General features: G+C 35.5%; 1 protein-coding gene across 1 annotated transcript in view; it reads right to left on the bottom strand.

Annotated features, from left to right (window-relative positions):
* Window positions 1-21482, bottom strand: part of RALGAPA2 (Ral GTPase activating protein catalytic subunit alpha 2) — a 409525-nt gene that overhangs the window by 311917 nt on the left and 76126 nt on the right. Inside the window, 5 exon segments of the mRNA XM_043983629.1 lie at window positions 5482-5619; window positions 7213-7386; window positions 10000-10224; window positions 11812-12011; window positions 14904-15042. Of these exon segments, the coding sequence (XP_043839564.1) occupies window positions 5482-5619; window positions 7213-7386; window positions 10000-10224; window positions 11812-12011; window positions 14904-15042 (876 nt within the window).

Here is a 21482-nt window from a genome sequence, read left to right as displayed (position 1 = left end):
TTTATCTGTGGGGGCAGCTAGGTGGCACAGTGGATAGATAAAGCACCGGCCCTGGAGTCAGGAGGACCTGAGTTCAAATCCGGCCTCAGACACTTAACACTTACTAGCTGTGTGACCCTGGGCAAGTCACTTAACCCCAATTGCCTCACTAAAAAAAAAAAAATTAAAATAAAATATTTATCTGTGGGGCAGCTAGGTGGTGCAGTGGATAAAGCACAGGCTCTGGATTCAGGAGAACCCGAGTTCAAATCCAGCCTCTCAGACACTTGACACTTTATCAAACATTAGAATAATAACTAATATACTGAGGACAGAAACCATGTCGCACTTTCTTTACCTACAGCCTAGTACGATATATTGTACACATAATAGATATTTAACGTTTGTTAAATAAGATGCTTCAATGCTGAGTTTTGACCACTTTTTCCAAATGAAAGCAGTTAACAAGTACCAAGCTCAACAGGTACAATGAACTACAAAATTTTGGATGCATGTGACTAAAAACAAATCAGGGGTAAAGATCCAAAAGACAGTTCACACTATTCAATTCTTCAGAGCTTGAAAAAAATAGGGAACTTGTTCACAATTCATCAACCTTAGATAATCTGTGGTATCTGGGGAAAAAAAAAGGAAAGGAATATATCTAAAAGCAATATCTATTCTCCCAACTGCTGACAAAGGCACGCTATTCTTTTAAAAATACTAAATATGACTAAGAAGGGGTATTTTTCCAGCAATTGCTTAGGTAATATTCATTCACTAGATTACTTTTTTCAGAAAATTATTAAGTAAAAATTGTCCAGACATGTAAAAGGTTTATATTCTAACTACACAGGCAATTTCCCATATAAAATGAACAAAGACTTTAATTAGTTTGTTGTATTATCTGGTTTTACTACTTGGGACCCAAAAGATTCAGTCCACTGATGAACATGGAGTCCAGAAAACCAGAGTTTAAATTCCATCTCAGATACTTCCTATCTGTGTGATCCTGGACAATTCATTTAACTTCTGTTTGCCTCCCTCTCCTCATTTGTAAAATGAGGATAATAATAAGATCCACCTCATAGAGTTATTCCAAGGATCAAATGAGATTTTATAAGTACAACACTTTGCAAACTTAAAAGAGCTATATTATTGCCAATAATAATAAACAGTACTTGTCCTTGAGGAGCTTACACTCTCCTGGGGGATATACCACCTAAACAAGTTAATAAGTATAAAATGTGATAAAAAGCAGAAAGGTAGTGAACGCTAGTAATTTAGGAGACCAGGAGAGATGTCATAAAGGAAATCACACCAAAGATGTATTTTGAAGTAAACAAGAGATTCTATGAAACTAAAGTAAGAAAGGAGTACATTCCATAATCAGAGAACCCTCTAACTGACTGGATGGAGAAGACCTGGGTGAAAACGGATGGAGAAAGAAAAAGAAGTAAGACTGCGCTCGGATTAGACCACAGATGACCTTAACAAATAGAGGAAGCAAATAAGGCATTTGGGATAAGATACAAGGTGTAGCATATGTACATAGCAAAAGTCTCCCATCAGCCGTTCTGTCTGCCCAAAGCACAACAGCTACTGATTTCCTAACTTGCTTTAAGTATCATGAATCAAAAGACAAAAAAACCAACCACCATGAGAACAATTCTATTCCATATCTGATTATTGCCAATAAAGAGAAACTGGTTGCTAAGGCTGAAACAATTGTGGAAACTCTGAAGGGAAATGACCACATCTTTGAATTTGTAACAGAGTAGCCAAAATAAACTGGCATGCTTTCTAGATGTAAGGATAACATTCCACAGGGTTAAGAAGTTTAAGGTGGTTGTCATGGAGTAAAATTATAAAGAAGTCATCCCAAGAGAGGGGAAGCTCTTGAGAATGAAATTTGGGGTGGGGTAGTAAAAAAAAGCTGTCTAGAGAGACAAATGCAGTAGCCTAGGAACTCAGATTAAAAAAAAAAACACATACAAAAGAAAGAATTAAGGCAGAAACAGCGGATGTATACAGAAGTATGGTATGAACCTAAAAAAACTGTATCAGGATAATAGCACAGCAAAGGAAAATGACAAATGTTGTAGGGGATATGGGGAAAATGAGACATTAATACACTCTTGGTAAAATTGCAAACTGATTCAAACATGAGCAATTTGGAACTAAGGCCAAAGGGCTATAAAACTATGCATACTCTTCAACCTAGCAATACCACCACTAGGTTGGTATCCTAAAAGAGATTTTTTTAAAAAGCTGAATTTGAAATTGGGATGATGCCCATCAATTGGGGAATAGATGAACAAATTGTGGGATAAGATTATGATGGAACACTATTGTTCTGTAAGAAATGATGAGCAGGATGCTATCAGCAAAACTTGGAGAGACTTAAATGAGCTGATGCAAAGTGAAATATACTGTATACAAAATAACAGCAATATTGTAAGATGATTTGCTGTGAATTACTTAGTTATTTTCGGCAATACAGATCCAAAACAACTCTGAAGGACTTATGAAAAATGTAATCCATCCACAGAGAAAAAACTGATGGTATCTGACTACAGACTGAAGCATAATTATTTTGTTAGTTCCTTTTTCTAAAGTTTTTTTTTGTCTGTTTTCTTTCACAACCTAATGTGGAAATTTTTTGCATGACTACACATTTATAACTTATATTGAATTGCTTAAGTTTTTAAGGGGCAGTGAGGAGGGAGGGAGGAAGAAAATTTGGAATACAAAGTTTTAAAAACTGATGTTAAAATTTTTTTATATGTAATTTGGGAAAAAAATTCTAAATACTTTTAAAAAGGCAAAAAAAAAATAGAATCAGGAGTTAAAGCTTAGGATACTCATAGATCCAGAAGATATAGACCCCAACCCTATTTCATAGATAAGTTAATATAGATAAGGGACAGAGAAATGTATGTGACTTGCCCAGCATGAAAACCACTTTAAAAATGGCTTAGGCTGGACAATAAGAAAGTTTTGCTACTGTTTTTAGCTAATCAGGAAAAACAGGATAATCAAACAAATGATAGGACTGTTATTTAGGACGATAACAGACGAAAAAAAAAGAAAGCAAAGATGCTATTCGATTATTATTTTCATTGTATTTCTTTCTACCAAGAATGATCTTTGGGATTCAAAGTGCAGAACAAAAATGTCTAAAAAGAAATATACAAGTAAGAGAAAAGGAAGAGAGCTACCCCCATTCAAGAGTTGAAGTCAAAAAGGCTAATATGTTACATTCTCTAGTTTTGAAAGAATAAGTGAAGCCTTGTGTTTACTATATACAAAGACCTCTGCTAAGTACTGAGAATACAAATAAATATGCTTGGGAAATGGCTAATAGCTTGATGTAATTGCAATGAGGAGTGTAATGGGCAGTGCTTAAAGGAAAGTAATATGAAGCAGAAGGTAGGCAAGAGTAAGACAGTAGGGTGCTTATTTTATCCTAGAATATGAAATTACTTGTTAATCTGAGAATATAATTTTATAATGAATCCAAGTACCTGCAGAATGGCAAGAAAAATGCTTTTTGAGCAGAAAAACATTACTTATAAATTCAAGCAATCATCAAAAATTCTACTTATCTTCAAGCTTTTTTCCTCTAGATTTTATGTATGCTGCCTCACTGGGATGTACAGAATTTAAATACTTTTAATATATTTACAAGAAAACTTTTGTTTGGTTGAGGTCACACTACCATTTAATTTCTAATTATCAGTTCTTTTTAAAAGATATTCTATTTAGATGATTTTGACATCTTCAAGAAAGCTATTATCTGGTACATAAATATGGCCTAAACAACTTTTAAGATAGAAATACTTTAACTTACAAAACCACTATCATAGGGCACTCAAAAGAATACTGAATTTGGAGTCAGAAGAATTGAGTTCTAACCCTAATTGTGACTTTGGGCAAGTCACTGCAGTCAGTCAGTAAACATTTATTAAGCATCTACTAAACTGCTAATTAAGCAATGAGACTACAAAGAAAGACAAAAGACATTCCCTGCCCTCAAAAAGCTTACAATCTAATGGGGGATACAATGTGTAAACAACTATGTACAAACAAGCAACATAAAGGATAAAATGCAGAAAATCAACAGAGTGAAAGTGCTTGAATTAAGGAGGATCAGGAAAGGCTTCCTCTAGTAGGTGAGATCTTAACTAGGACTTTAAGGAAGCCAGAAAAGCCAACAGGCAGAAATGTAAAGGGAAAGAAATCCAAGTATGAGGGACAGCCAGTGAAAATGCCTAGGTTCAAGATATGGGACAGACTATGCCAGGAACAGCAAGGAGGCCATTGTCACTGGGTCTCAGTGTCCTCATCCTTAAAGGGAGGGGGATGGACTATGCATTCCAACTCCAAATACTGTGATCTAAAGGTACTGGTAACAGTAACTACTGTTTGCATTCTGACATACAAATTAAGGCACAGACTAAATCAAGAGTTGGCAAACAACTGTCCACAGCTGAAATCTACCAGCTGCCTGCTTTTGTACAGCCTAGTGAGTTAAGGATTGTTTTTACATTTTTAAATGAAGTTACTTAAACACATGAACTTGGCTACTCGGGTACAGCTGGATGGCCGTTAGATTAAACGATTATCCTTGGTGGCTCCCATATGCACTGAATGTAAAGTAATAAATACTAACATTATAATATGTATATGTCATAGTTATAATGTATTATATATAATATACAATATCTATAATACATAATAATTACTCACATTTATATAGCTCTACAGAGCACTTTCCTCATAGTTACCCTGTGAGGTGGACAGAACTGATGTTATTATTCTTGTTTTAGAGATGAGGAAGCTGATTCTCAAAGAGCTTAGGTGACTTGCCTAAGGTCACAATGTAGTGAAGTACTGAAGTCAGGAAACGCTCCAAGAATACTTCTCAGACAAATAAGAGTTACATGATAAGTCCCATCACTACCAAATTTCCTCTGCAAACAAAATTATATTTTTGTAAGCTTCCCCCATAAGGGCAGCTAGCTGGCACAGTAGATACTGGGCCTGAAGTCAGGAAGACTCATCTTCATGAATTCAAATCTGGTCTCAGATACTTACTAGCTGTATGACACTGGGAAAATCACTTAACCCTGTTTGCCTCAGTTTCCACATCTGTAAAATGAGCCAGAAAAGGAAATGGCAAACCACTCCAGTATCTTTGCCAAGAAAACATCAAAAAAGGTCACAAAAAGTTGGATGTGACTGAAATGACTGAACAATAATAACTCATTCTGCAAAATTACACATTAGAAAAAAAGAAAAAAGCTCAGTAGTTGGTTAAAGGAAGAGTTAGAATGAGGATTTAATAGATTCTGGTTGTTGATCATTTCAAATTTTATGTACTGAAAAATATTAGCTGTTGATAACAATAATAAAAATGAAGTTATGCCACAATAATAAAATATTTAAGGTAAATAATGTTTCTTGGATATCCTTCACTTGATTTGTCTGGCCACATACCTGTAGTGTAGCTTGGACTCCAGCTTTAATATTCTTATTATCATCTTCTAATACACAGCCTCTGCTAACAGCACTAGTAAAGGAGTAAGTTCGTCCCCAGCTTGAAGATCGCTTGTGACCAGAATGTTCAGTTGTGGCCTTTTAAAAACAATAACTACTTAATGTAGAAGAAAGATATATAAATCCAAGTCTTTATCTCTAGCTGTAGTAAATATTATTCAAAGGTTTCAAAATGACAAATGTGGGGGCAGCTGGTGCCGCTGTGGATAAAGCACTGGCTCTGGATTCAAGAGGACCTGAGTTCAAATCTGGCCTCAGACACTTGACACTTACTAGCTGTGTGACCCTGGGCAAGTCACTTAACCCTCATTGCCCCACCCCCACCCCCCCAAAAAAGACAAATGTGTATTTATTCATTTTTATTCATGTGTATTTATCAGTCATGTGGCCAGTTGTTCAAAAATCAAGCCTGTTAGTAATAGAGATTGTTATTGGTACAGCTACATACATCTTTTATTCAGAAATACAATTATCCCTTCCACATCACGACTTTCCCTATCAATTTCAATATATCACAGGTCAGCATAAGTAATTAAATGGGAATTTGGGGGGAGTTTTGCAAAAGCCACAGATGACATATGAAGGCCAGCAGAGGACACTGAAAAAATTTAGAAATTCAGAAATGCATAAGATATATGTATAGTATTATATAATATCAACATATTTTATCTTTTAATACCCTAATAATTCAGACCTCCTCTGTGGTACAAAAGGAGGGCCAAAAATTTGTACAAGGATTTTCCAGTTCACGGGGGTGCTATGCCCCTATCACCCACAATGTGGAAGAGATAATTATGTCAAAGTATTTAATAAATTATTCACCATGAAAATATGTTCTTTTAGAATTTACCTCAGACTATTTTTTGAAACAATTTTGTTAGAAATCTAAATAAAACCTAGGAAATTCTGCTGTTTTTCAGTGCTATGCTGTACTGCATAAATGTACCCTCTACATGACTTCTGACTGGAACACTAAAAAAACCAAACACATGGGGCATATAATTTCTACTATCTTAACTTCATGATGACAATTCTTACATGTATTTTATTTGTTTTGTTTTTTGTGGGACAGTGAGGGTTAAGTAACTTGCCCAGGGCCACACAGCTAGTAAGTGTCATGTGTCTGAGGCCAAATTTGAACTCAGGTCCTCCTGAATTCAGCACTGAGCCACCTAGCTGCCCCCTTTTACATGTATTTTAGAAAGACTTTTAGGACCTGATACTAGAAATTATTATTTTGTCATTATCTTGCTAATCTTCTTCTCAGATGCTTAACAAGTAAACTGATCTGGACACTGTAATATAGACCATTCTAGCAAAACATTTTCTTTGAAGTCTAGAGGCTATGACCCCAAATTCCACTTATATAAACATAAAGATTAAAAATGTAATATTCACATGTAAAACATAAAGGTAAGAAATTATTTTATTAAACAACCAGCATTAAAGTTAATTAAAAAAACATGGTTTGCCATAACTTGTTAGTTAGAATCCTAATCCTGGAGCTCCTTCTGTGAAAGCTCAAGCATCTTTATGAAATAGCTCACAGTCTGACCATTCACAGGTCTCAAAAGCAATACAGTTTATAGGAGATAAGACACTTAATGATACTTGCCAATATATTTTCTACTAAAAATGTGTTTCTAGCTAATATAGCAAATAAAATAGCACCTGCTTATTATCTGTCTCTGTCACTGAAAATCCCAAATGTGCATCATCATCTTGGGTAATATCTTTTTTATCAGGTTCCTCCATGAACAAAGGTTTGTCCTGTAGTATCCACTTTCTATATACTTTGACCACTTTTCTTGTTACAGATATGTCACAGGATGGCAACAAAAATGCCTGAAATAAAAAAAAGAAAATTATACTTAAAACATATGTTCATAAATATTCACAAGTACCCGCAATGTACATTAGTAAACTGACCATAACAAAGACAATAGCAGCTTATTTGCCAATCTCTCTGTTGGAGGTTGAAGAAATAGAAGAATTCCATAAATACTATAAACTAGATTTTTCAATATAAGTCAACATACATCTTAATTCTTGGTAGCATAAATAAGAAAGTGGTCTCAGAAGAATAGAGCAAAGATTCTATGGGCAGACGCCATGCAAAATGAAGAAAAGAAAAACAAATGTACATAGACTATTTAGAAACCTGAAGTCTTTCTTCATGAATATTTTTTCTAAGATTGTTAAAGGCACTGAATGTGTGGGGGATAAAGTAACACACACAAAAGAAATGAAATTGATTATATCTTCTTTTTTTTTCTTTTTGGTGAGGCAATTGGGGTTAAGTGACTTGCCCAGGGTCACACGGTTAGTAAATGTCAAGTGTCTGAGGCCAGATTTGAACTCAGGTCCTCCTGACTCCAGGGCCGGTGCTCTATCCACTGCACCACCTAGATGTCCCTGAAACTGATTATATCTTAACAAGTAAGGAAAGAAGTTTTTCCTGCTGTGAGAATAATATTTGAATCAACCTTTCATTAGTCAATCAATAAAAATGTTAAGTACTAGTAAATAAAAATATATTAACAAACAAAAGACAGTCCCTGCCTCCAAAAAACTCACAATCTACCAGGGAGATAATATACAAACAAACTATAAACAGGATAGACAGAAAATAATTAACAGTGGGAAGTCCCTGGAATGAAGAGGGGCTAGGGAAGGTTTCCTACAGGAGATGGAAGTTTAGTTGGGACTTGAAGAGAGCCCAGGAAATCAGTAGATGAAGATGAAAAGGGAGGGCCTGTCAGACCTAGGGGAGAGCCAGAGAAAATGTCCAGAGCCAAATGAGGCAGCGACTTGTTCCTGGAACATACAGGAGGCCTGTGTCACAGGACTGAAGAGTGTGTGGAAGGGAGTGAGGTATAAGAGAACAAGAAAGGCAGGAGGCAGTGAGGTTATGAAGGGCTTTGAACACCAAAGAGAGCATTCTGCATTTGATCCTGGAATTAGGGGGCCTCTATTCAAGAGATGTTGCATAGGTGTTTGGCAAAAGATTTTATATGAAAGGTGAGAAATAGTGAAGAGTCAAGGATGATGCCTAAGTTGAGACATAAATCAGTTCCAAGGTCCTGATGATTTTTACCTCCATAATATAACTGGCATCCTTCCCTATTTTTAGTTGAAAAACTACTAAATCACCCTGGCACGTGGCCACATCTTTTCCTACCTATAACTACTCTAAAATTGGTATTCCTTCTTTTAATCTACCTCCTTCTCCAGTACATTTTTCATAAAAGTCTGAAAAAAAATCTTTATGTATCATTCTAATCACATGACTCCTCTACCCCCAAACTTTCAAAGGTTCCTCATTAACTGTCTCAGAGCACATTGCCTGGGCCCCTCCTGTGCATGTATCACACTCTTACCTATATTATAATTATTTGGGGACATTTTTTTCCCCATTAGAACTTTAAGCTCCTTGAGAATAAGGCCTATGACATACCTATCTTTACACTGTCAATGTCTGGCAGATGTTCTTTAGACGTCATGGTTAATAAGTATGTGCTAAGGAAAGCCTGGGCAAGCTCTGCGAGAGCTACTCTCAGATGCTACATGTGGCAAGGCAAGGCAAGTGCGAGCTCTGGGGGTTTGATAAAGTCTTTGGATAGATATTTGGGCCAGGGCGTGCGTGTGTGTGTGTGTGTTTACACATACATGCACATGTGTGTGACCCAAAAGCAAATCTCCCTGATTTCAAAGAGACCCATCACCAAAGGTTAGCAACCACAGGATGAATTCTTTGGCTAGAATAGCTCATGAAGGGTTTTTAATAGCAATGATGATGATGGAAACAGGGGCAGTAGTAGTAGTTCATATTTATATATGACTTTGAGGTCCATTAACTGGTTTTCTCACAGCAACCCTCTGAGTAACACAGTATAAATAGTATTCCCTCCATTTAATAGATGAGGAAACTTAAGATCAAGGTAAAATGGTTTTCCTCCAATTACAGATCGTTTCAGTGTCATAGGCAGAACCAGAACCCAAGTCTTCTGATTTCAAGGTCAACGCACTCCCATTAAAATATAGTGTGTCTCTATCACTATGACATTTAGACTGTAATCTGCATCAGTACAAGGATTCTTCACACCAATAAAAGAGTGGATCTTTTGAAGTACTAAAGGAAGTTAAAGGGACAAAAAAAGATATCATTACATCAATATTATAGCATTTAATCAAGGTAAAAAAACCTGGAAGGTGATTCACTACACACACACACACACACACACACACACACGTGTGTGTGTCTATGTGTTTAACAGTTGTAGTAAAAAGGCACTTCAAAAATAAAATCTCCAGAAATAAAAACTGAATAGGAAGAAATTAGAAGGCTCACTATTTAGTTGCTTCATCACCTTAGTTTTTTTTTGAATCATCATCTAATAGAGAAACAAAATTGCTGAGAGCCCTTCTAAACACAAAAGATCCCATATATACACTAACCTGACGAAATATTTCATTGATAAAATTGACATAACCTCGAGTGGATAAGAGAATTCGCTGAACCATTTCATACACAGTTCGATGCTCTTCTTCAATGCTACAAAGGCTGGAATTGCTGAGTCTTCGATCCGACAAAGTACTGCTATTAGAATGATTTTTGTCCTGTTCAGATGGCCCACTAACTTCTAACTCAGAGGTTTTCTCTTGCACCATTACACCAACATTCTAGAAAAGAATAGTTGCAACTCACTGAAAAAAAAAGCTTACAAAACATAAAAACACATTTTTTAAAACTAAAATTATTTGTTGTTTAAAGGAATTCTGATTACTATGAACTGTCATTTTAGGGTTCATGGGAAATCATCAAAATTCTAATTCCAAAATCAGTTTCAGTGAACAGTCAAGTAGTTCTTACAGCTTGTACTTTACTTGTCAAATATCTAATTTACAAGCTATCCCTTCCCCAATCCAATTATCTTTATCTCTCAGGGAAATCATTAACTCATTGAGGTTACTCTATAGCTATAAAATAATAAATACAAAAAAGCAGGTGGAACACATGGTTAATCAGCTGGAGTTACTATATAAAGTGGAGGATGAAGAGCCTCCAAGCAAAAACAATGACTCAAAAACCTTATGTTTAGTCCATAACCCAGTGATAAATAATTTGATCCACAGGAATAGGTGACAGTAAAATCAAAAAGATCTTGGGGGGCCTTTGAATTTGGGGTCCAAATGCAGTAGTTCCATTGCCAAAAATAAGGAAAAGTTTTCAATAAGCATAAATTGAGAGATCTTTTTCATGGGCTTGTTGTCCTTCTATTTTCATTCTTAAATTCTCCTGGGATTATATGGCTTAATTAGGTCTCTTTGCAAGTTTTCTGTACACTTATTTTTACCTCTACTGCTTCTCATTGTTTTGTGGAATGATGCTGTGATCTTACAACATCCTTCTCTGTAAAAGAGTTTACAAAAGAGTTTATTTTCTTTACCAGTGTTGCCCTTCATTGCCATCCCTCTCTATCAAATGTCTTCTTGCTAAGAAAATTTTCTAGACCCCTTTAGTTGCTTATAAAGGGAAAGAGAAAACAAACATGTACATAAAGGACTAAAAATGAAGCGTGTATCCTTGGAACCCATAGCTGCTCACCAATGAAGTAAGATCCTCTGGGTACAAAAACAGTTTAGGGCAAACTTTAAATTACAAATGGTGGAAATGACCACACCAACCAGCTTTCTACTCTCTGTTTTAGCAACATGGAAATTACATGGTCCACACTGGAAAGGTTAAGTACCACACTACAAATGATTATTATCTAGCTCCTCAGTATCATGTGATGAATTAGCCAGATAAAAGGTGAAAAATAATACAAGATAACACTGTTGTGCATAAAGAAACTATTTATTGACTTGATGTCTACCCTTTACATCTTACTCAAGCATATATTTCAAGAATGTTTCTAATAAAAGATATTTCAAAAACTACATTATTTTCTCAGTTCTGGCAGAGGGATTTGTCAAATGACAGAAAACACCAGCAACCTTTAGCTATGACAATTTTGTAGCCTAACAAACATTCTAGAACCAAGGAAGAATCAGATAATATTTGAAAATGTAAAATTTGCTCAAGAGAGGGACTGGTCTTTCTAAATAAACACTGAGTAGTGCATAACAGCACAACTTTGTAATAACTGTTTATAGTTTTCAGACCAGTCAGTCTACCTCACAAAAAAATTCAATCCATTTATTTTGGCGGTTTATGCTTCTTGGCTAAAAAAATAAGAAATTGAAAACAAGTGATTAGTAAAATACCTGGATGATTTTAGGCAATACTTCTCCTCCATTTTTAGTGTTCTGAGCTGTAGTTAGGTATTTCTTTTCCAGAAAGAATGTTACAATCCACTTAATAAAAGCAACACGGGCTGCCATATATGGAATTTTTGTGCTATAAGTATTTTCATTGTTTCGAGTTGCAGTAACATATAATGGTTTTGGTCTTGAATGGGGGATGTCTGGTAATGTAAAAGAGTACAAAATTTGGTTAAGTAAACCACAAACAAAAGTGAAAAGAAATATTTGCATTTGATCCATCTATCTAAATTAGAAAACTGTTATACTGATTTGGTGTAAAGATTTCTTGATTCCCAAATCCCATTTTTTAAAGCAGTACTTTTTGGTAGCACTGTCATTTTCTCCATATTAGATTCTGGTCAAGAAATAATTTTGCACCTAAATTATCTGGTTTTAGCCTATATTGTTTTACATCTAAAGACCATCTGTTGTAGCAATACAAACAGTATAGGTAACATGGCATTGTTGGGAATCAGTCTTGGAACTAGAAAGACCTAGGCTCAAGTTCCACTTCTTTTTTTTTTTTTTTTGGTGAGGCAATAGGGATTAAGTGACTTGCCCAGGGTCACACAGCTAGTAAGTGTCAAGTGTCTGAGGCCGAATTTGAACTCAGGTCTTCCTGAATCCAGGGCCGATGTTCTATCCACTGCACCACCTAGCTGCCCCTCAAGTTCCACTTCTAATACATCATTCAATAAGCATTTTTAAGTGCTATATGATAGGCGCTGTGTTAGGTGCTGGGGATATGAATACAATGTATGTAGTAACACTGTCATTGATAGCCTAGGCAAATGACCTCAACTCTCAAGGACCCAAATAACTCTCAAAAACACAAAGTTTGAGAGCAGTTTCTGATCGATATCGGTACATGTGGTTTCCCTGAAAGAAGGTATTTACACAAATTAAAACTACAGATTCAGGCAAAAAAAAATCCATATATGTTGCTAACATACAATATAGAGAAAAGTAGTATGGATTAGTGGGAAGAGGACTAGACTTGTTGTCATGGAGGTTTTGTGATTAGACACATTCCAGATACATGACCCTGAACAAGTCATTTAATTTTTCTTGTGTTTCCTCATCTGTAAAATGAAACGGGCCTAAAAGGCCTTTTAAAGATCTAAATCTATGATCTTGTTGTTATTATAATTAATAAAACTACTTCTTATGACTGTTGAAGCAAAACTATTAAATATTTTAAAATATTTTGTAAAATTCTGAGAATATAATGAAAAAAATAAAATTATAGTTACTGTATCTTTAAGCCCTTCTTAAGACCTAAAAGTTAAGCACCTAATAAAATACACTAACCACTTTTATTCATTTTTAATTTTCTAACATTTTTGCTGGCAGTAGAGTCTATTAAAATGGAAAGAATTTCACCTAATCACTGAATGATACAACTTTGAAATTTTTGTTTTATTTTTAATCTAGCAAACCTTCTAGAATGTTAGCCAAATATATATATATCATCCCTTTTCTCCTCTATAGTAGATCTAAATATGTAAATAACTTTGAGATAATACCTGAAATATACAGTTATCTACCATGATAATTTTTCTGAATATGATTACAATCATACCTGGATATAGGATCTGTCATTTCACAAGAAACAAAGCTTTCAGCAAATGCATTTTTTTTAAATTGACAGTACAAAAATGCAATAATAGGTAAGTAACACCTCAGCTACACATCTCCAATCACAGAGAGAGAGCAAGAAAAAACTCCAGAAAGAGATTTTAGAAGTCACATTAAAGTCACATTAGAGATCATCTAGTCTAATCCCCATATTTTACAGATAGCGAAACTAGGAAAGAGGAAGGCAAAGTTACTGACATAAGGTTATTCAGCAAGTTCATATCAAAGTTGGGATAAGAAAACAGATCTTGAGGATCTCAGGTAAGCATTCTTTCCACTACACCAGAAAAGCTAATCAAGATCTAATCTCCAGGGGGCGGCTAGGTGGCGCAGTGGATAAAGCACCGGCCCTGGATTCAGGAGTACCTGGGTTCAAATCTGGCCTCAGACACTTGACACTTACTAGCTGTGTGACCCTGGGTAAGTCACTTAACCCCCATTGCCCCGGAAAAAAAAAAAAAGGATCTAATCTCCAAATAACATTTTCCCTTCTCTTCCTATAAATATCCCAATGTCTAAATGCACATTACATAATTCCATGAATATCAAGAGGATAGACTACTTCCACCCCAGCCCCCTGCAACCTTCCCAACCACCACCAGTACCTCATGCATATACATTTCAAACTGCATGATATCTCTTTATTATTTATTTTCAAAAGTACCTTTACTATTAATTTTAAATTTCACAGGTATAAAAATGTCTAGAGTAGAAATGAAAGGGTGAGCACACAATAAGGATTTCTGAGATCTGCCCTTAGCCCTAGGGCCTCCTCAAATTTCATGTGGAAAACTTTGAAAGCTAGATCAGTTATGTGTTTATATTTCTAATATCTGTCTCAATGCATGAAACCAGTTAGCATGTAGATATTCACATACACACACATACACACACACAAAGACACATGCATGCACAAGCTTCCCTCCCTCCCTACTGCCAAAGTTACTGCTTTTAGTGCAGATTAGATGTATTCATGCTCTCCATAACAAGACAGGCAGTTCTGGAATTTTATTATGGGCAATTTATCCACTTTTTAACCACAAATTTTAATCCTGAGTTGATTTCCTTAAATCACAATATTCTATCACCTGCTATGGGATGCATAGGAAATGAAAACTAATTTTAATATTCCCTAAAGGAAGTAAAATTATAGCCAAAAGTAATACATTCCAAACCAAATATAAATTATTTTTGGATTACTTGAGCTCCCTTGTGAGAGTATGAATAATTTAAATCTTAGAAGAATAAAAGATGCAATTTATTGGGAAATTCTTTAAAAGTAGAGGTTAAAAAGTATATAGCTTATTTAACCTTTTAATATTTGAACAGTTACATTTTTAGTTAAAAAGATTTTTACAATGATGCTGAAGGAAACTATTAAAAATGCAGTATAAGTGGCTAAAAACACTACTTACCTAGGACAGGCTTGTAGAGGTTTGTTAATTTTGTAAATGATGGAAACAAATGGGGTAGATAATACTTTCGAAACAAAGTAAAGAGAAATTTAAACCCAGTGTCTTGGTTCTCCTTATTCTTCCATTCCAAGCTTGCAGCCTTTGAATATTAAAATTAAAAATAACATATAATACATTTTTTTCAAATCAACATACATTGAGCTAAAAGGTTCTCAAAAATTATATTATAAATATTATCATATTAAAGAAAAACTTGGAGATTAACACTAATTCAAGTAATGTAATCATAATATTTTAACAAAACCCAAGAGATGTAGCTTTTATTAAAAGCTTCCATTTTCTAATAGGAAAATTGCAAATATTGCAAGCTACAAGACATATCCATATAAAAGTGTTATAATTTCATCTTACTTAAATGTTCTAATATACTTCTTCCCTTATATGCCTATAATCATATCTTTCTTTTCTTTAATCTTCAAAATCTTTAGTGGGGGTAAAAAGTCAATTAAATACATACTTGTATCAAAACTAAGATATTAATAAGATATTAAAATAATTATAATCTAGTCCATTCTCTATTCACTACACTTTGCCTCCTATCTCCATGATCTTACTATGATGGTTCTACCTTTCTTTAATGCACATCCTCCTTACCTTGGTCTCATAAAAGTTTTAGCTTATCTTTTTGTGGTGGCTAAGAATTGGAAATCAAAGGAATGCTCATCAATTGGGGAATGACTAAACAAACTGTGGTATGTGATGGTGATGGAACATTATTGTGCTCGAAGAAATGACAAGCAGGATGATTTCAGAAAGGCCTGGAAAGACCTGTATGAACTAATGTATAGTGAAGTGAGCAGAACCAAGAGAACACTGTGCATAGTGACAGCAATATTGTTTAGTGAAGAACTGTGATCCAAGACAATCCGAAAGGACTGATGATGAAGCCTACTATATCTACTTCCAAAGAAAGAACTGATATTGATTGGACATGCTATTTTTAACGTTCTTTCATTTTTTTCTTTTATTCATTTTCTTCTATAAAATGACTAATAAGGTAATATTTTACATAATTGCACATGTATAACCTATATCTGATTGCTTACCGCCTCAGGGATGGGGGAGGGGAAGGATAAAATTTGGAGCCCAAAATTTTATATAAAAATGTTATTTCTTAAAAAGAAAAAAATAAACTCCAAGAAATAGCAAATAAATAAACACTTAGTTCAAAAAAAAAAAAAAAAAGAAAAAGTTTTAGCTACCTTCAAAGTCCAGCTGAGGCGCAACTTCGTCCAAGAATTAGCAATATTGTATTTATATTCTGTACTTCCTTAGTGGTATGCATGTTTAATTCCCCCCACACACCAGTTAAATGTAAGCAACTTGAGAATAGTGATTGTTCTGTGTTGTAATTACCTTCTCCCAACATTAAATTCAATTTTAAGCTGCAACATATACTCATTACTAAGTTTCCTAAATTAAAAAAAATAGTTTAGAATTTTCTAAACAAGTTTTCTAAACATGAACATTCCACAGGTGCTAAGGGTCATTCTGACTCCAGGGGTGATGCTCTATCAGATTGGCTAATATGACAAAAGAGGAAAATGAAAAATGTTGGAGAAGATGTGGGAAAATTGGAATACTAATGCATTGTTGGTGGAGTTGTGAACTGATCCAACCATTCTGGAGAGCAATTTGAACTATGCCCAAAAGGTTGTACATAACCTTTGACTTAGCACTACCACTATTCAGTCTATATCCAAAAGAGATCATAAAAAAGGGCAAAGGACCCACATGTACAAAAATATTTATAACTGCTCTTTTTGTGATGACAAAGAATTGGAAATTGAGGGGGTATCCATCAATCTGGGAGTGTCTAAACAAGTTGTGGTATATGAATTTAATGGAATACTATTGTGCTATAAGAAATTATGAGCTGGCAGATTTCAGAAAAACCTGGAAAGACTTACATGAACTGATGCTAAATGAAATGAACAGAACCAAGAGAACATTGTACAACACAACATTTTGTGATGATCAACTGTAATAGACTTAGCTCTTCTCAGAAATACAAAGATCCAAGACAATTCCAAAAGATTCATGATGCTCTCCACATCCAGAAAAAAAGAACTAAGGAGTCTGAATGCAGATTAAGGCATACTATTTTTCACTTTACTTATTGGGGTTTTTTAATTTTGTTTTCTTTCTTGTGATTTTTTTCCTTTTGTTCTAATTCTTCTTTCACAACATGACTAATGTGGAAACGTTTAACATGATTGTACATATATAACCTATATAAGATTGCTTACTGTCTTGGGGAGGGGAAAGGTAAGGAGAAAAATTTGGAACTCAAAATCCTACAAAAATGAATGTTGAGGGGGCAACTAGATGGCACAGTGGATAAAGCACTGGCCGTGGATTCAGGAGGACCTGAGTTCAAATCCAGCCTCAGACACTTGACACTGACTACTTGTGTGACCCTGGACAAGTCACTTAACCCTCACTGCCCTACCCAAAAAAAGGGGGGTGGTGGTGAAAACTATCTTTACATGTAATTGGAAAGAATAAAATACTGCTCAAAAATCTTTATTAGCTCTCTACTGCTTATGTAAGAGAAGTATAAATCTATTAAGGAAAAAATAGAAAATAGATACACCAGAATGAAAGAATTCAAAAGTTTTTGGTGACTAATAAATGAGAACTCAATATAAGGTTTTAAAAAGTACAAGTCACCAACTTCCAAAGACATAAAGCAAATATTGAAAAGGGAGAATATGGAGTCAGGCAAGCAGAGTAGAAATATTTTCTGATTAAGGAATATGATTACCTACCAGTCTCACATTTTGAAATGTAAGATATGAATGATCATAATGGTTCTTTTGGGTTTTGCCAAGAAGCTCTGAAGAAAAAAGAAAACTAAGGGGCAGCTAGGTGGTGCAGTGGATAAAGCAAGTGGCCCAGGATTCAGGAGGACCTGAGTTCAAATCCAGCCTCAGACACTTGACAATTACTAGCTGTGTGACCCTGGGCAAGTCACTTAACCCTCAATGCCCTGAGAAAGGAAGGAAGGAAGGAAGGAAGGAAGGAAGGAAGGAAGGAAGGAAGGAAGGAAGGAAGGAAGGAAGGAAGGAAGGAAGGAAGGAAGGAAGGAAGGAAGGAAGGAAGGAAGGAAGGAAGGAAGGAAGGAAGGAAGGAAGGAAGGAAGGAAGGAAGGAAGGAAGGAAGGAAGGAAGGAAGGAAGGAAGGAAGGAAGGAAGGAAGGAAGGAAGGAAGGAAGGAAGGAAGGAAGGAAGGAAGGAAGGAAGGAAGGAAGGAAGGAAGGAAGGAAGGAAGGAAGGAAGGAAGGAAGGAAGGAAGGAAGGAAGGAAGGAAGGAAGGAAGGAAGGAAGGAAGGAAGGAAGGAAGGAAGGAAGGAAGGAAGGAAGGAAGGAAGGAAGGAAGGAAGGAAGGAAGGAAGGAAGGAAGGAAGGAAGGAAGGAAGGAAGGAAGGAAGGAAGGAAGGAAGGAAGGAAGGAAGGAAGGAAGGAAGGAAGGAAGGAAGGAAGGAAGGAAGGAAGGAAGGAAGGAAGGAAGGAAGGAAGGAAGGAAGGAAGGAAGGAAGGAAGGAAGGAAGGAAGGAAGGAAGGAAGGAAGGAAGGAAGGAAGGAAGGAAGGAAGGAAGGAAGGAAGGAAGGAAGGAAGGAAGGAAGGAAGGAAGGAAGGAAGGAAGGAAGGAAGGAAGGAAGGAAGGAAGGAAGGAAGGAAGGAAGGAAGGAAGGAAGGAAGGAAGGAAGGAAGGAAGGAAGGAAGGAAGGAAGGAAGGAAGGAAGGAAGGAAGGAAGGAAGGAAGGAAGGAAGGAAGGAAGGAAGGAAGGAAGGAAGGAAGGAAGGAAGGAAGGAAGGAAGGAAGGAAGGAAGGAAGGAAGGAAGGAAGGAAGGAAGGAAGGAAGGAAGGAAGGAAGGAAGGAAGGAAGGAAGGAAGGAAGGAAGGAAGGAAGGAAGGAAGGAAGGAAGGAAGGAAGGAAGGAAGGAAGGAAGGAAGGAAGGAAGGAAGGAAGGAAGGAAGGAAGGAAGGAAGGAAGGAAGGAAGGAAGGAAGGAAGGAAGGAAGGAAGGAAGGAAGGAAGGAAGGAAGGAAGGAAGGAAGGAAGGAAGGAAGGAAGGAAGGAAGGAAGGAAGGAAGGAAGGAAGGAAGGAAGGAAGGAAGGAAGGAAGGAAGGAAGGAAGGAATAGGAAAACTAAATCTTGTAACACCTATTAGCCACAAGGATTTCAAATGGCCTCATACTAAGCCACATATACATTTAGATGGTTCTAATATAAAGATATTAGTTTCTAACTCAAAGATTAAGTTCTAACTAAAGAATAAGTTAGTTTCTAACTCAAGGTCTTTCTGGCTCGTCCCTAACTTGGAAACTTTAACATTCTACCTAAGGTGGGAACAAAATCTGGGTTAAATAAAGAGTGATTAATTTCTGTTAATTATTACAAAAAAAAAAAAAGGAACGGTGCTCAAGTTACCAATATCTGATTTGTAAATGTCCAATTTTCTATCAACACCAAACTTATTCTTCCTTTACCATCTCCTGATAATCCTCTTTCACCAATCTCATTTCAATTAGTCCTATTTCAATTTTCTTTCTAGCTAGTACAGAACTTTTTAATAGCCTCTTTATTTCCCCTTTTTTCTTGCTTAATCACTTGATTAAAAAATCATTTTTTCTTCTCTCCCTTCATTCCACTTTCTGAGTTAAAGTAAATGATATGACTAATAAGCATGAAGACTAGAGAAAAATACTATAATATATAAACAGAATAAGCCAAATATCTAGAAGATATATTCATGTGAGGAAACTGAAGAAAGGGTAGATGGGAAACATGGTAGAGAGCATTTTGATGAAGATAAACAGGGGCAAAAACAGAAGTGATATTGGTGTTACCATCTGAACAGAAAAAGGAAATAGATATATTCAGGAAGCCATGCGTTGATAGTAATGGGACTTCAATTATTCAGACATAAGCTAGAGCATTCACTCAGTCAAAAGCAGGATAGATAATGACTTAGTCACTTGCTTTAGTGCATCATTTTATCCTTCAGATGGTGGAGAATTTAACAATAGAAAATGCAATTCTGGATCTGATTCTTACCAACAAGGATAAACTTGTTTGCTGGGGTGGAAATGAAAACACCCTTGGAAAGAAGTGAGAGGTAGAAATAAGATTCTGGAGACGTCGTCACCACTACATCTAAGAATTTTTCACAGATTTGTGATAGAAGACAGGAAATCTGAGCATTGTCTGGCATGCTGTCAAGATTTGAGAAGAGCTGATTTCAAGAGATTCAGAAAAAAGGTAGGATCACATGACAAAAAATTCTAGCTAAGACATTCTCCTAAGAGAGATGGGAAGTACACAAGAGTGAAATTCTGAGGATGCAGAGAATATCCAATGAAAAGTAAGAAATATAAAGAGATAAAAATGTAAGCATATGGAACTTTCTAGCCAAATTAGAGTTTGAAATGACAAAATATGAAAGCAAAGATGAGTAATAAAAGATGACTACAGAAGTGTGCCCTGGTCCAGTATGAATAGTGACAGGAGTACAAAATCTTAGAATGAGTTAAAATTAGGAAACCTAAGCATAACACAAAGGGAATTTTTATATAACAGAGAAAGAAGATCAAAGAAGACACTGGGGATACTTCTCAGGATAAATTAGATGATTACAGCTGATAACAGAGTAAGAATAGCTACTCAACTCTTATTTTGATTGTTTTATCTACCAAAGAGAATGGCTTTGGACTAAAACTGACAGAACAAATATGATTTGTAGGCAATTTATAAAAGATAAATAAAGACATAGAGAACACCTATTTGCTCCTGACTCTGAAATTCTGTGATATTGCATTTTGTTCCACTTATATACACTGATGATAAAAGCTGTATCCAGAAAAAGTAAAGCCCTTGGTTTAACTTATATTAAACAATATTAAGACCTAGTTCTTCAACCTCTAATGCCATTAAAAGTTACCTCAAAACCTTCTTTATGTTCCTTTAATTCTACTTAAAAATTAATTCTTTAATTTTTCTTTTAATTTCTTTAATTTAATTCTACTTAAAAAAACAACAACTTTGTTTTATTCTATCAACTCTTTTATTAAATCTTAGAGCAACTAGTCATCTTCTGGTGAAGAGACGACCAGAGAGGAAGGGGTGAGGAGAATGAACATTAGAAGGACTTCACTCATATCTGAACGTAATAAAGAAAGGTCGCACTTGTGTAAGTATGTACACACGCATATACAACAACTATAATATAAAAATATCAAACTCAACTGGGAAGCAGGCAGAGATAGGGAAAGGTGCAGTTAAGTAGTAGATAACATCAGGAAGGGAAAAGTCACAAACAAAAGAAACTCAAATTTCTGAAGATGGATCCTGAAGGAGAGATTAAAAGGGAAAAAGCAAGAAAAAACTGAGAAATCATGGCCAAACAATATAAATGAAATGGAATATTATTGAACTATAAGAAAAGATGAAAGATGATTTCAGAAAAAACTGCAAAATAAGAACTGATGCAGAGCGAAGTGAATAGAACCAG

This window comes from Dromiciops gliroides, chromosome 2 (assembly GCF_019393635.1).
Source record: "Dromiciops gliroides isolate mDroGli1 chromosome 2, mDroGli1.pri, whole genome shotgun sequence".
Taxonomy (NCBI): domain Eukaryota; kingdom Metazoa; phylum Chordata; class Mammalia; order Microbiotheria; family Microbiotheriidae; genus Dromiciops; species Dromiciops gliroides.
The sequence above is the reverse complement of the archived record's forward strand: the minus strand, read 5'-3'. Positions and strand labels throughout refer to the sequence as shown.